This window comes from Martes martes (genome assembly GCF_963455335.1).
Source record: "Martes martes genome assembly, chromosome: 8".
NCBI lineage: Eukaryota > Metazoa > Chordata > Mammalia > Carnivora > Mustelidae > Martes > Martes martes.
Window position 1 is genome coordinate 85,441,944 of NC_137895.1, and position 15,485 is coordinate 85,457,428.

The 15,485-nt window shown below is 49.8% G+C and overlaps 1 protein-coding gene across 2 annotated transcripts; it reads left to right on the forward strand.

Moving 5' to 3' along the window:
- Positions 1 to 1,890: 1,890 nt before the first annotated feature.
- SMARCD1 (SWI/SNF related BAF chromatin remodeling complex subunit D1) lies at positions 1,891 to 14,715 on the forward strand. Of its 2 annotated transcripts, XR_013967259.1 has the most exons (15): positions 1,891 to 2,171; positions 2,838 to 3,025; positions 3,311 to 3,353; positions 3,448 to 3,570; positions 4,026 to 4,148; positions 5,405 to 5,521; positions 7,030 to 7,131; positions 7,377 to 7,538; positions 7,633 to 7,730; positions 9,348 to 9,483; positions 11,013 to 11,135; positions 12,704 to 12,805; positions 12,932 to 13,568; positions 13,816 to 13,916; positions 14,069 to 14,712. XR_013967259.1 is itself a non-coding variant. In XM_080811099.1 (13 exons), the coding sequence occupies exons 1-13, from the start codon at positions 1,995 to 1,997 to the stop codon at positions 12,983 to 12,985; spliced, it is 1,548 nt and encodes a 515-aa protein (XP_080667225.1). In that variant the 5' UTR covers positions 1,891 to 1,994; the 3' UTR covers positions 12,986 to 14,715. The 2 variants fall into 2 exon arrangements, 1 of the variants encoding a protein (XP_080667225.1); XM_080811099.1 differs by having other exon boundaries at positions 12,932 to 14,715.
- The last annotated feature ends 770 nt before the right edge of the window (positions 14,716 to 15,485 follow it).

Here is a 15,485-nt window from a genome sequence, read left to right on the forward strand (position 1 = left end):
TATACTTTCCCCTAACTCTGTCTGTCTCTACCCCATCCCCTCTTGTCTCTAAAAACCATCCTCCCACCCAAAGTTCCCCTTTCTGTGTTTCTACTCCCTCCCTGGTCTCTGAATGCCTTCGCCTGTATAAAGAGTTGGACTCTCTCCCCTGGTGTCTGTACTGTGTACACACATCCCTCTGAGAAGCACAAGGAGACGACACGCGCATTGTAACCTTCGCACTGTCTCGGTGGCGACATAAAGGAAGCTGTGAATCACAAGCTCTGCCTCTTTCTGGCCTCACCGTCTCCCGCCAACCCCGGGCCCCCTATGCTGTCCCTGTAGCCTTAACATTCCCTCCCCATTCGACCATCCCAGTGCCCTTTGCCTGGCTGACTGTGGCCTCCCCAGGGAAGGGTTAGCTACAGACAGAGCCCGCAACCAGGGAATGGAGATCTGCTCTGCACACTAAAACAAGGGTATCAGAGACAAGGGGAGTGGTGGATTGGTGACTCTTGTAGCTGGAACAGTGGGGTGCTGACAAGAAGTTGAGGTCCTCAGTCACTGACCTTTCCTTTCTTCTGGGTGCCAAGCCTCCTTTCCTCCACTGATACCCAAGACCACCACTTATATTTTCTGGTGAGGCACAGTTTGGTAATGGTGGGAAAAATACAGGCCTAGAGGGGTAGTTGAAAGGTTTGCTGTTCTGTCCCTCTCTTCCTATCTTAATGAGAAATGAATGAGGTAGAGGGCCTGCCATGCCCTCTCCCCCGGCATTCCTCCTAGGCCAGAGCCCTACCCCTTCCCAGGCCTTCTCTGCCCAACTGTCTGTTGGTCTCCAACCCCAGAACAGGACTTCCGCAGGTCACCTGTGCATTGGCCTGGAGCTGGAGAGTAAGGCTATGGGATTTCCGGGAACTCTTGGTTCCTAGAAGTTCCTTGGAGATCAGACCTCTCCAGAGGGAAGCAGGAGCAAGGCCAATCGGTGTGCGCCAGATGGGGAACAGCAGGCAGGGCGATGGGTGACGCATGCCTCTGGTCTAATAAAGTGGGTTTAAACCATCTCTTCAGTGTCGTTTTTCTCTTATTTGAATAGAGTTTAATAGCGTGTGGGCCTTCCCACGAAGTGCCTAGAGTTGAGCTGAGCTTGGAGCCAAACAGTCAGGGAGAAGTGAGGAGGCTTGAGCATGGAGACTCTGGTCCTCCTAGGGTGGGGCAGACTGGCCACCGCACCAGGAATGGTTTCAGCCAATGGGCAGGGAAAGAGGGAGAGGTCAAAGGCAACAGAAGTCCCAAAGAGAAGTCCTAGTACAAAGGATTCTTTGGAGAGGGTCAGGGTCAAAATCCAAAATAAAATCTGGAAGCAGGTTAGGTTTTGGAGGTCAGAGACAAAGCTGGGTTCAAATTCTGGTTTGGCGTAGTTATTGAGGCACTGCATCTGTGGAATGAGCCCTGGGCTGTGAGCTTGAAGATCTGGATTCTGGGCTTTGACTATACTGCTAACTTGCGGTTGATCTTTGCCAAGTCATTCACTAAGATCAGCTTTCCGGTTTGTAAGATGGAATAAACAGTGCATTCTCCTCTTCAGCCCCCCAGGCTTACAACAGTAAGAGAAGGAAACGAAAAACAAAGTACTTTGGAAAGTTAAATCTCCTGTGCCTGCATGAAGCAGTTATTCCATCACCTCCGTCATCAGAGCGCTGAGGCTGAGGTGTGGTCCCCCCTTCCAGGGCCTTGTCTTCCTCCCGTCGGCCTGGGGGCGCCCGCTCACAGGGCCTCTCTATCCCAGAGTTCTTCTCTATGGTCTTCCCTCCCGGACCGCGAATACGGGAGGGAGTGGTCAGCACGCCTTTTCCGCTAGTCTCCCCCCGCTCTAGCCCACAGTCTCGCTGCCCTGAGCCTCCCGTGCCGGCCGGCCGGCCGGGCGGACAGACGGGCGCGCGGGGGGCGCGCGGGGGGCGGGGGGAGTTCCGGTTCCGGTTCTTTGTGCAGCTGCAGCCGCGGCTCCGGGGAAGATGGCGGCCCGGGCGGGTTTCCAGTCTGTGGCTCCGAGCAGCGGCGCCGGAGCCTCAGGAGGGGCGGGCGCTGCGGCTGCCCTGGGTCCGGGCGGGACTCCGGGGCCTCCCGTGCGAATGGGCCCAGCGCCGGGTCAAGGGCTGTACCGCTCCCCGATGCCCGGAGCGGCCTATCCGGTGAGTGGGGCAGGAGGAGGGGCGCGCGGGCCGGGGGCGGGGCCGAGTGGGGGCCTGGGAGTGACAGGGGTGGGGGAGAAGTAGGAGGGACTCTCCTGGGAGGGATTCGGGCCCTGAGTGGGGGTGAGGGGAGGCAGCGCGGAGGAAGGGAAGGGAGGCATTAGCATCCCCACCTGCTCCTGGGAGCATTGTTTCCGTTGGGGAGTCAGGGTACAGAAACAGCGTGGATGAAGTGGGGCCAAAGGTGGGCATGTGAGGACCGGAGTGCAAAAGGGCTAGGGCAGCTCCAATACCCGGAGGAACATAGGTGTAGCTAGCAAATTGAGGTCAGCTTCTAAGGAGCCAGTAGCCGGCAGTACCATCTGAGTAAATGTGGGACTTAAAGAAGATGCCTAATGTGTCAGATACAAAATAGACTGGGGAGCATTTGAGTGTAATCTGGGCGTCTCTTAGCTATATTCCCCTGGGGCTATATTCCCCTGTGGAATTGTACCTGGAGTACAGCAAGCTTCAGTTACCTGGATTTCAGAGACAGAGGGCTCTCCTCCCATTGTGCTCCACCCCACCCCCAGCTTTGTTCATTCAAAGAACTCAGGCATCTCCCACTTTTTCTTGGTGGGGTTAGTAGGGAAGCCATGACATCTCTGGGTCCTCTCCTCTCTATAGAGACCAGGTATGCTGCCAGGCAGCCGAATGACACCTCAGGGACCTTCCATGGGACCCCCTGGCTATGGGGGGAACCCCTCAGTCCGACCTGGCCTGGCCCAGTCAGGGATGGACCAGTCCCGCAAGAGACCTGCACCTCAGCAGATACAGCAGGTCCAGCAGCAGGCGGTCCAAAATCGAAACCACAAGTAAGATGACCCTGGGGCGTGGGAGGGAGGGAAGGAGGGAGGCAGCCCATGAGGATACAGGTGATGGGAGAACCTGAACCCAGAAGTGGTGGTGCTGTGTCAGCAGATGGGTGCTCATTCTTTAGAATGCCTCGCATGGGTGGGGGTGGGGGTGGGCGGAGTGTCTTTGATTTGAGAGACGCTTTGCAGTCCCTTCATTTTCCTATAAACGGAGGTGCTGACCAGTCTGTCTTCATGTTCTGGCTAGTTCCATCCCAAACTGATAACAGTATTTATTCCAAACAGTGCAAAGAAAAAGAAGATGGCTGACAAAATTCTACCTCAAAGGGTGAGTCCAGGCTATAGGTCTTCTTGAGGATGTGCTGAAATTGAAAATAGAAGTGGTCAGCTCTAGATCCCAGTGGTATCTTTTTGTTCCCAAGATTCGTGAACTGGTACCAGAATCCCAGGCATATATGGATCTCTTGGCTTTTGAAAGGAAGCTGGACCAGACTATCATGAGGAAACGGCTAGATATCCAAGAGGCCTTGAAACGTCCCATCAAGGTAATGCAGAAGTGTGCTAGGCAGAGAGCCAAAGGCGAGGACTCCGGAACCTTCAGTAGGCTTAGGATGAGAAATCAAAGGCGCAGCATAGCTCTCTTTGGCATTTAAATTACATCTCCCTTCCGCCTACGAACTGAGAATTACATTAGAACTGAACAGCAAAGGGGGAGGGGCGTTTGGTATCTCTCGCACCAGAAATATACCCTGTCCGTGTTTTTGCCATAACTGCTCTGCTACCTTGGGAACCTGGCACCTTGTGTGACTTTGTCTGTTTGGCGTCCTCGTGTATGTACTTGCACTCAGGCCAGTGGCCTGTATTCTAGATGGACTCTCTATTCACCCACCCCAGGGACTGGGTAGATAGTAAGCCAGTCTGTTAGGAGTAATTTGGGGGTTTAGGGAAATTCGTATCTTCAGTATCAAACCACCATCAATCCTGTTTCTGCTTTCCTCAGCAAAAACGGAAGCTGCGAATTTTCATTTCTAACACTTTCAATCCGGCTAAGTCAGATGCCGAGGATGGGGAAGGGACAGTGGCTTCCTGGGAACTTCGGGTAGAAGGACGGCTCCTGGAGGATGTGAGTTCAAAGTCCACTGTGGTTGACGTCTAGGGTGGGAGCTGCCCTGGCGCGGGGGGGCAGGGAGGGGGGGTAGCAAGCAGTGTTGTCTGGTTGGCAGGAAGCCTGACTGGTGCTCATAGCTCCTGTTGGGAACAGCAGGGAGAGGGTCACTGTGTTCCCTGCACTAAAAGACAATGGTTCTTTGTGTCTGGCTCCCACAGCTTGGCCCTTGCTGTGGTATCATATCGAGAACCTTATTGTTCTGGGATTTGATTTGTTGTTTACCTTCCTCCTGATGGTGCTGGCCATTGGACTTAGCATCTGCAGATTATTCAGTTTTTGGTTTTTGTTTCTTTAAAATCAAGTGAGTTTGCACTTAGCACTTGAAGACATGCTTTTCTCTTTGAGTCTTTGAGGTCCTTGATTCCCACTGTGGTATCTCCACCTTCCCAGCTTTCATTGGAGACCTCTCACAGTTTAAGGGAGCTCATTCTCTTTGCTTCATGGGGAACATCTGCTGATAGATGTTAGCCCCCAAACTTCCTACCCCAGAAGCTCACCTGCCATTCCTTACACTCTCTATTTTTAGCTGTTCATAAGCAAACTAATTTGAATACATTTTCGCAGGAGAACTGGGGCTCCATGTCAGAGCTTCCTTCTCTATATAGGTCCAGTCCATCTGCTGGTGGTGTCATTCCATCCAAATAAAGCTGTTTTTGTTCTGGCTGCTTATTGCCTGTGATTCATTTCCCCTCTAGAGTCAGACTTTTGTCTGTTCAGACTCGCTTTGTTACGGGCAATGGTTTGGCTAAACTTGCCTCATTTCCCTTAGGGAAGGGTAAGAGTGGGTAAGTCAGTGACCCTGTACATGTAATTGGCTGCTTCTTCAGGGTTCTGTGGCCACCCTGATTGGTTTAATACCCCCAGACACCGACCTTGTCATCTCCTGAGAGAGATTCAGAAGACTTTTTTTGTTTAAAGATTTTATTTATTTATTTGACAGACAGTTCACAAGTAGGCAGAGTCAGGCAGAGAGAGGAAGGAAAGCAGGCTCCCCACTGAGCAGAGAGCCCAATGCGAGGCTCGATCCCAGGACCCTGAGATCATGACCTGAGCCGAAGGCAGAGGCTTTAACCCACTGAGCCACCCAGGCACCCCCAGAAGACATTTTTGAGGTTTTACCCATTCTGTTGTGGGTTCCTTTTTAATGGGACTTTGTCTTGAAGAATTTCTTCTGGCCTTTTCTAACATGATCCCTCCTCTCTCTCCTCTAGTCAGCCTTGTCCAAATATGATGCCACCAAACAAAAGAGGAAATTCTCTTCCTTTTTTAAGTCCTTGGTGATCGAACTGGACAAAGACCTGTATGGGCCAGACAACCACCTGGTGGAAGTGAGTAGTTCTCTCCTGTAGGCTTTGACTCCGTGACTGGAGGATGATGGACTTGTGAACCAAACTTTAATGTTTAGGGAGAGGGGGAGGTACAAAGGGTCCCCCCCCACCCATACAGTACTACCCTTGCAGTTTGCACATTGACCTCCAGGTGGCACTAGCTGTTTAGTTCTGGTACTGTTTGAACCCAAGAGCTCTTTTTTTTTTTTTTTTTTTTTTTAAGATTTTAAGATTTTATGTATTCATTTAACAGAGAGATCAGCAAGAGAGGGAAGACAAGCAGGGGGAGAATGAGAGGGAGAAGCAGGCCTCCTGCTGAGCAGGGAGCCTGATACAGGGCTCAATCCCAGGACCCGGGGATTATGACCTGAGCTGAAGGCAGATGCTTAACGACTGAGCCACCCAAGCACCCCTGAATCCAAGAGCTCTTGCAGTCTGACTTGTCCCACCTTTTTAATGTCATTATCCTGGTTGCTGCCCTAAGAGAAATTCTAATGGAGGCCTCTTAAACATTCCAGGTCATCTCTGCATCTTGCTTATTAATAATGGTGAGATGTGGTTATCCACACCCTACTCATACTTTTTCCTGATAGTAGGTGCTGTAATTAAGGGGGTTAACTAATAGGGTTCAATCCTGGCAAGGTTACCTCTATAGATAGATCTGGGACTTCTTTTGGTTCCTGTTCTTTTTAGATTCACATCACACATCATTAGAAATCCTTTGTTATAAAGCCTGGTTACACGGTGTTCTGAAGACCATGTTAGCGACGGTGTTCTTTGGGGTACAGTCAAAACAGAATGAGACAGTCCAGCTCTCTGAGTGAACTTAACCTGCTCCTTTCTTTGCCAGTGTAGCCGCAGCCCCTTAACCTCAACCACTAAGAGACATGGGAAAGTCTTTACCATCTATTAAGGGAAGTAAGTCATAGAATCAATAGAAATTTGTAAATATATTTAACTTGACTTTATAGCAGTAGAGTATAGTGGCTAAGAACGTGGGCTTTAGAATCAGACACGCCAGAGCTCAAATCACAGCACCACTACTTTGTGGTTGTTTGACCTTAGGCAAGTCACTCCACTCTTCTAAGCATTAGTTTGCTCATCTGTAAAATAGGTTTAATTGTGTCTATCTTATGTGGATGTTGTGGGAATTAAATGAGATAATCCCAGGTAAAGGTCTTAGAAGGCTCTTGAGCATAGTAAGTATTCAAGTAATGGCAGCCACGTTGTTTTCCTGTGCACATATATGTTATCCATTTTGTGGATAAAATTACCCCAGAATATTTAGGCTAATTTAAATGTGACCCTAAACGGCATCAAGGGTTAATCTGTTTATGTGCATACAGTAATCCCAGAGCTTTATGGAATGTTTAGAAATGTCTCATGCTGTTGCTCTTCCCCAATAGCCTCAGTAGTCAAAGTTGAATATTCAGTCATTACAGACGCTCTTCCCTCCCACCCCAGCTCTTCCTCTGGGAGAGCACCCCCTGACATCTTCCTCTCTGTAGTGGCACAGGACCGCCACTACCCAGGAGACGGATGGCTTCCAGGTGAAGCGGCCAGGAGACGTGAATGTACGGTGTACCGTCCTCCTGATGCTGGACTACCAGGTATTCTGGGGTGACGTCATGGGACCCAGCTTTCACAGCCACCTCCCATCAGCAGCCTGATACTCAGAGGTTTAAGTCTAGTTGTGGGGGGCGTAGTCATCTCTGAGTTCCCCCTAGTGGTTTTTTTGGCCCCAGAAAAAGCAGTGCATCAATGTTTGTTGAATGGATGGCCATGCTAGAGCACCCCAAAGTGCATATAGACCCAGCTCACTAGCTTCATCCCCGTCTTCTTTGGTTCTCTGCAGCCTCCCCAGTTTAAATTAGATCCTCGCCTGGCTCGGCTCTTGGGCATCCACACCCAGACCCGTCCAGTGATCATTCAAGCACTGTGGCAATATATTAAGACACATAAGCTCCAGGACCCTCACGAGCGGGAATTTGTCATCTGTGACAAGTACCTCCAGCAGGTAAGAAAAGGACCCATGCTTTTGCCAGAGTCCTGTGGGGCACTAGTTGTGCTCAAAATGCCAGCTTCTTAGCTGCCTTTCCTCTTTCACACAGATCTTTGAGTCTCAACGTATGAAGTTTTCAGAGATCCCTCAACGGCTGCATGCCTTGCTCATGCCACCAGAGCCCATCATCATCAATCATGTCATCAGGTAAGTCAGTGTAGGCGAGGCAGTGGTGTGCCAGAGTGGGCTGCTCCCTGCTCTCACCAGCCAGTTGTCCGATTTTCAGGAGGTAGATTGTCAAATAGTGGTGATTTAAATTATTTAAACTTACAGTTTAGTGAAAAGAAGGGTAACGTATACCCCAAAACTCATTATTTCTTAATTATTTTATTACATCTTACTAGTATTTGTGTTTGTGGGGTTATTTTGGTCTGTTTGTATGTGTAGTGGAAATAGTCCATTTCCCTTGATATCCAAAAGTAGAGAGTTCCTGTGAAGACTTTTGCAAGCTAAAATGGCGTAAAGCAAGAAAGCGATTACCATTCACTTATATGAAAACATTTTTGAGCGTCCCGGGCCCCCAAAAGGACCTCTTTTGCTCAGAATAAATAGAAATAAATTCCGCGTGCTCACAGACACAAGTCAAAGCTGTGGCGGCTTACTGCTGAGATGCTATAGTTCTCCCAGAGATGGAGCTTACGGGCGCCCCCTGCTGCTCGGGGTGTGAGCTGCCTCTGTGATGCTGCTGTAACACCAATGGTGAGCGCCGGTTTGGCTTCTCGCCTGTCTTCCTAACCAGGAAAATCCTCCTCGGAAAAACTACCGTAGGCCTTTTGGAAAAGCAAAGGGGCATAATGTGTTAGGATGAGTTACTGCACATCTCATCCCAGCTCCTTGATCAGTGACATAACGTTGGCAGCTTGAACTCAACCACGTTGGGAGTATTTAAACCACAGAGATCAGCACATGCTACAGATTGGCTTTTTTACCTTCTCTTTTGGAAAATCAGTTGTTAGACATTTACCAGACCATCACGGATGAGCTCCTATCTCCTATGTGGATGGTAAAACATTCCAACCTGAGACTCCACAATTCCTTCATCTCCTTTCACTGTTTTGTGAAACATCCATTGGAAGATGGATGGGCAATGAGTCTCACTAGATACGGAGTGAAGGAATGCCCATCCTCCTCCTCAGAGCACAGGTGGCTGGCTGTAGTCTCTGCCTTCTTTCCCTTACTCTGTATTAATTCCGATAGAGGCTTTCCTTTCTTTCTATCCTGCACCATCACTCAGCCACTAGTAACTCCTACGGCTTATATGTTGGATCGTTAATAGTTGATGTGTCCTGTATTCTGTGCTTAAAGTTAAGCCGTTTTTTGTTTGTTTTTTTTTTTACTTATTTTGTATGGTTTGTGTTTTATTTGGATTTACTTTCAGGGTCAATTTTAGTTTAATGGGGAGAAAGATATGTAAGATACTATAGTAGTACTTTCATTTGGGAAGGGAGAAACTTCATTTTCACTGGATATCTTTTGTACCATTTGAATTTTTACCATTGATTTAAAAAATATACAGTAGCTTTGTTGCGGTTTATATATAGTAGGTCACACACACTTGAAGTATAGTTTGAGACTTCGTCCAATGTAACACCATGTAGCTACCATTGCAAGAAGGGTACAGGAAATATCTGTTAATATGCAAAGTTCTCTTGTGCCTTTTTGCAGTCAACCCCTTACCCTCATTCTCGGGCCTTCTTCTGGGTCCTGTGTAAATAGGGCTTAGGGGATAAGCCCTTTACCAGGCCCCTCTGGTTTCCTCCCCAGTGTTGACCCAAATGATCAGAAAAAGACTGCTTGTTATGACATCGATGTGGAAGTGGATGATACTTTGAAGACCCAGATGAATTCTTTCCTGCTATCTACTGCCAGCCAGCAGGAGATTGCTACTCTAGACAACAAGGTAGGGGCCCCTGCCCTGGGTAGCTTGGGTGCCAGCAGCCCTCTGTCACAGCTCATAGGCTGTCTTTTGATTCTCAGCATCGGTTCCGAATGTATTAACACCTAGTATATGCCTGTACAGGTGCCGGTTGGAGCTGGATGCTAGAATTCTGCCTGTAACTTTGAAGAGCTTTGAGCCTTAGTTTTGAACTGTGAAATAGAGACTGTCACTTTTTTTATAAGGTTGTTAGGAGGACTCAGTGCGGCAGCATACGTAAAGACACAATATCTGGCACGTGAAAACAAATGGTAACTGCTGCTGTTCCTGCTGTTACCCTGCTTAGACATAGTCCACGCAGGTAAAGCCAGAAAACTCAAAGGAACACAACAGGAAGGCTTTCCTGAAAGAGTTGCTGCCCCAACTAAATCTTGAAGGACAAAATGAGAGTTAATGAAAGGGGTGTGGGAGGCAAGAGGACTTTCCAGAAAGAAGGAACAGGGTATGTAAAAGTTGAAAAATGAGAGAGAAGTGTGTTCAAGAAGTATAAGCCATTTACTAGATCTGTTTCAGGGTGCTCAGGATGGGCAGTTTGGGGAAAGGGAGCTGGATAGGGAGACAGGAGCTTAACCATTGAAGAAGCTTCAGTACAAGGAAACTAGTTTCTCTTTTGTCCCAAAGCCTGGAGGCAGTGATGCTCTTTGCATTTAGAATGATCGCTGGCAGGAAAGCAGAGAGTGAGTTGTAAGAGGGGCAGCTCTGGAGGCAGGAAGCTAGTTAGGAGGCCAGTGCAGTAACGCATGGGAGATGCACAGAGGTCAGAATCTGTGGTACTGACAGTGAGGATGAGAAGTAGACAGATCTGAGAGGTGTCCAAGTGGAATGGAAGAGACTGGATACAGTTCAGGTGGGGGTGGTGGGGAACAGCTTGAGGGAGAAGGAAGCATTGTGACTCCCAGGGGTTTAGCTCGGGTGCATGGGAGTGTTCGTCCAGATTGGCAGCAGGAGAGCAGAAGTGAGTATTGGGGGAGAGGTCGTGGATTTCGTTTTGGAGAGTTTAGATGATTTGACATGTCAGACAGCTGGAGTGGTTGGAGTTTAGCAAAGGAACTGGTCTCTAGACTGAGGACTCACGAACCTGTCAGTGGTAACAGGAGATCTGTCAGTGAAGGAAGCTGCCAGGAAGAGTACGGATGATGAGAGAAGGCCAGGAACAGAACCCCGGGCCATAGCTTTTGAGACAGCTGTCTGTACCACTGCTCCTACCTCCAAGTGTTTTTGCCTTTATTTGTGCTGTGGATTAAGTACTTACCGTGTGGCTTCCCCTATAATGGACATTGTGGGGACCAGAAGGAAAACATCACCACATGGGGTGTGTGACACCGTGCACAGACCTGCTCAGAGAATGCTGAGCGCCAGAGCAGTTGGGGCTTGGGGCAGCAGTCTGGGCTTGGGTTGGGAGTGGCAGCACAGGGAGATGGTAGACACTGTCTGCCCTGTAACTTCGCATTTCCCAGTCTGAGATGGTAGGACTTTTTTTCTCTTCCTTTCAGATCCATGAGACAATAGAAACTATCAATCAGCTGAAGACCCAGCGGGAATTCATGCTGAGCTTCGCCAGGGACCCTCAGGGTTTCATCAATGATTGGCTACAGTCCCAGTGCCGGGACCTCAAGGTAAAGAACCTACGAAAGGTGCATAGGGACTTAGGTCGGTGAGGCACACATTTGCTTTATTTCTGTAGCATCTGGTAGAAGAGCCAGAGGGGGGGGTGAAGGACCAGATTGTCTTTAGCCTACTCTTGGGTCCGTTTTACAATCAGGTAGGGAAATGGAGGTGGAACCGCCAAGTGTTTCTCTCGTACTTGGAGGCGTCACTGTGTACTGTATCGTAGTGGGTGCAGAGTGCAAAACTGGATCTCTGCTTTCAAAGCGGTCTGCATTCTGTTTGGAAAGACTAGGCTGTGAAGATTTTTTTTTTAAGATATTTATTTATTTATTTATTAGAGAGAGAGAGAGATCACAAGTAGGCAGAGAGGCAGGCAGAGCGGGGCGGCGGAGAGGGGGAAGCAGGCTCCCTGCTGAGCAGAGAGCCCAATGCAGGGTTGGATCCCAGGACCCCAAGATCATGACCCAAGCCGAAGGCAGTGGCTTAACCCACGCGCCACCCAGGTGCCTCTAGGCTGTGAAGATTTATGCAGTTAGTTAGTTAAAATGTGAAGATGTATTTGGTCTTATTTAATGATTAACAAATTGGGCAGCATCCGTTCTAGTAAATAGGCACTCTGAGGAGTTGTACAGAATGAAGGTTTTGATAGACAGGAGTAGGGGGAGGAGCAAGGAACTTATTAGCAAAAGTAAAGAAAGGATTGTTTCAGACCAGGTTATTTTCTTTTGAGGGGAAGGGAACCAACTGATCTGATTTAAAAAGTTGTAAATCATGTGAGACATTATCAGAACTCACCGCTACCACCAAGATCATTCAAGGGAGAAGGAAGATGGGTGAGGCTGGAACAGCTGGGGAATGCCCCCTGGTGAATTTGGGATTTGAGCTGTTTCTCAGAGAGGGGAGCACCGTAAGCTCAGGCAAGGAGGTGGGGGTGAGCATTGAATGAGTGCAACGTGCCCCTGGTTTTCTTCTTTCCTGTGCAAGGTGACTAATTACGGGCTGAGCAGAGGAGCAAGGGACCAGGGTGCCAGAAAGGGTCCCTGAACGGAGCAAGAACTCGTTGATAGCAGGAGGTGGCTTCAGTCGTGTGTTAGTAGTTTGCGAGGGCTGCCGTAGTAAAGTACCGCAAACTGAGTGCCTTACACAAAAATGTATTTTTATCTGGAGGCTGGAAGTCTACAGTAAGGGTGTTGGCAGGGTTGGTTCCTTCCGAGGGCTGTGAGGGAGAATCTGTTCCTGGCCTCTCTCCTAGCTTATGGTAGCCTCATGCATTCCTTGGTTTGCAGATGGTGTTCTCCAAGTGTCTTCGCATCGTCTTCCCTCTGTGCATGTCTGTGTCTGTGTCCAAGTTCCCCCTTTTTGTAAGGGTACCAGTCATGTTGGATTGGGCCCACTCTAATGACCTTATCTTAACTTGATCATTGCAGAGATCCTATTTCCAAGTAAGATCGCATTCCTAGGTCCTGGGGGTTAGGATTTTGACATCTTTTGGGGGGATACAGTTCAGTCCATAACAGGTGTGAAGGAGGGAGACAAGTCTGTTCTCCTCTCTCTTCCCCCCTCCTATATCCCCCAGACCATGACCGATGTGGTGGGGAACCCAGAGGAAGAGCGCCGAGCCGAGTTTTACTTCCAGCCTTGGGCTCAGGAGGCTGTGTGCCGATACTTCTACTCCAAGGTAGGCGCCTGGGCGTGGGAAACTGATGAAAAGCCAGGGGTCTGAACTCCGGATGGGGGCCAGTGGTAGGAGATGCCAACTTCCGGTTTGTCTCATCCTCTACTCTTTCCACTGTTTGCTCTCTAGGTGCAGCAGAGACGACAAGAATTAGAGCAGGCCCTGGGAATCCGAAACACATAGGGCCTCTCCCACAGCCCTGATTGGGCTGCACCGATTCGTATTTGGGCCCTGAGCTGCCTGCCTCATAGCACCTGCCTTGGTCTTGCTTGGGGCCTTCCAGGGGATGCTGTTGGTTCGAGGACAACACCAGAATGAAGAGGGTCTCACATTTCTGTCTCACAAGACACCTGTCACCCTCTTCTCCCACCCCATCCCTTCCTGTCCCCCAGCTTCCCTTTGCCCCACAAAGTTCCCATGTGCCTCTACCCTCCCCTGGTCTACATAGGACCTCTAGGTAGTGTTAGAGAGAGAACCTGTAGTGGTAATCAGTGCATTGACTGGATTGGGCCTAAGGCCAGGTGGTCTTCAAGGGGACCAGCTATACTGATCCTGCCCTTCAGAGACCCAGGAGTTGGGAGCTTTAGCCCCTTCTCTGAGACTCAGGCCTGGGGGCACTCTATAAGCTAGTTGATCTTGGCTCTCCGGATACCAGAATCCAACTTCCTCCCTTCCTTCCCTCCACAGGTTTGGAGCACACTCTCCCTTTATTTGTTGCCCTCTAGCACTAAAGGAACCCTGGTTCTTGGGCCCCACTGAGCCCCAGGTCAGTCCGCAGCCCTCTGGATCAGCCTGCTGTCTCAGTGCTTCTCTTACTCCCTTGTAGGGGGTCCACATCAGTATTGGAGTTTGTTCTTTAACTAGTGCTCCCTCCCAGCACACTCCCTGTAGCTGCTCTTTTTAGGATTCCCTGCTATCGATCTGTCCTAACGCAGGGCATTTGGGTGGGGGAGCCTTGCCTTTCCCAGTCAGAGCCCCAGAGATCTAACCTGGGGTATTGTCATTGCCGGCAGACGCTGTTCCTTCCTGGTGTTGCTTGGAGGCGTGACTCATTTATTCACTCCGCCCTGCCTCCCCTATCCCTTCACGGAGAAACAGGCCTGAAATCAAACGGGTAAAAGCCCTGGGCCGTCCCTGTCTTCCTGTCCCTTGTCTGCCCAGTTGACACCCTCTGGTGACTTCTAGGGCACTGAGGAGTGAAAGCGCCTAGGGCTGGCGAATAGCTCTGAGTTGGGTTTGTGACTCTTCCCTCTCCCTGCCTCACAGGATTGTGACTCCCCAGTCCCTGCCCTCAAAGCTTCAGACCCCTCAGGTAGCAGCAGGACCTTGTGATCTTGGCCCCTTGGAACTGAGATGGTTTTGCATCTTTCCAGGAGAGCCTCAGATTCTTCTTCCAGGTTGTATCACCCCAAGTTAGCATATCCCAGGCTCGCAGACTCAACATAGCAGGGTGGGAGACAGCTGGGCACAGAGGGGGAATTCCGTTCAGCCTGGGCTCTAAACCCACAGAACTGACAAAGCCCCTGCTTCCCCACCCCCTCCTCAGGCTCCTGCGAGCACATCCTCCAGCCCCATAGCCCCGCCTCTTCCACACCGGGGACAGAATTTTCTCCCCATCTTTCCCCTCCTCCCATTATCCCATCCCTCCCTTAAAAGGTTCTCCCCACAGACACTGGACAACCTCTGTCCTTGGGGCTGGAACCATGAGAAGGAAGTTCAGCACTCCTACACTGTCCCTGTTGAAGATAACTTTTTATTAACTGAATTATTATGTTTTTTTCATGGACCAAAATTTTTTTTGTACTGTCCCCTTACCGATGTCACCCAGTTTTAATAAAAGAATCTTCTGAAGGATGGGTTCCCCTACCTACTGAGGGAGAGCTCTTCCCTGGGCTCTTTTCTCTGATACCATTAGCCACGCTCATGGTGTCTCTTCATTTTATTTAAATAACTATTTATTGAGCACATGCTGTGTGCCAGCTGTGGTGCTAAGCACTATGGATATGGTGGAAAACAAGGTTTCTACTCTGTGGACCTCCAGTTCTCACCTTCGAGCTTGTTCTGTCAGCCCAGTAGTCCAAGCAGGCCGGGTACTGTTGGGATTATTGGGCTTCCTCACTGGATCTGACAGTCCTGCCCCCAGCTCTCAGTAGGGAGGTACCACAAGACATTGGGACTGCCATCGTCTCCCTTATCTTGAGCTCCCTGTGGCACCTGCTGGCTTGAGAGCACGGCCTGGGGGCACCTGCAATTCCTCAGGCTTGCCGATCCTGAGCCACCTGTCGGCGAGTTCCTCGCAGGGTTCCCCTCTATGAGGGCCTGCACAGCCGAAGACATCTGTGTGACTCTGCCTGTCAATCCTCTTAAGGTTCCACTTCCATCGCCCTGAACAATTTCAGTTCTTTCTTTTTTTAAAAGATTTTATTTGACAGAGACAGAGCACAACTAGGTAGAGCAGCAGGCAGGAGGAGGAGAAGCAGGATCCCCACTGAGCAGGGACCCTGAGGCAGGGCTCCATCCCAGGATCCTAGGATCATGACCTGAGCCAAAGGCAGGCGCTTAACCAACTGAGCCACCCAGGCTGCCTGAGATTTCAGTTCTTAAGACCAGCATGGAAGTACCGTGTGGTTCTCATGCTATAGCAAACCTGCCCATCGGCACAGTAGGAAATACCGCTCAAGAC

Excerpts from the sequence above, each read along its gene's own strand:
- SMARCD1 (XM_080811099.1), top strand. The coding sequence starts at position 1,995 with ATGGCGGCCCGGGCGGGTTTCCAGTCTGTGGCTCCGAGCAGCGGCGCC. Across the intron at positions 2,172-2,837 it reads TGCCCGGAGCGGCCTATCCG|AGACCAGGTATGCTGCCAGG; the intron begins GTGAGTGGGGCA and ends TCCTCTCTATAG. Across the intron at positions 7,731-9,347 it reads ATCATCAATCATGTCATCAG|TGTTGACCCAAATGATCAGA; the intron begins GTAAGTCAGTGT and ends TTTCCTCCCCAG.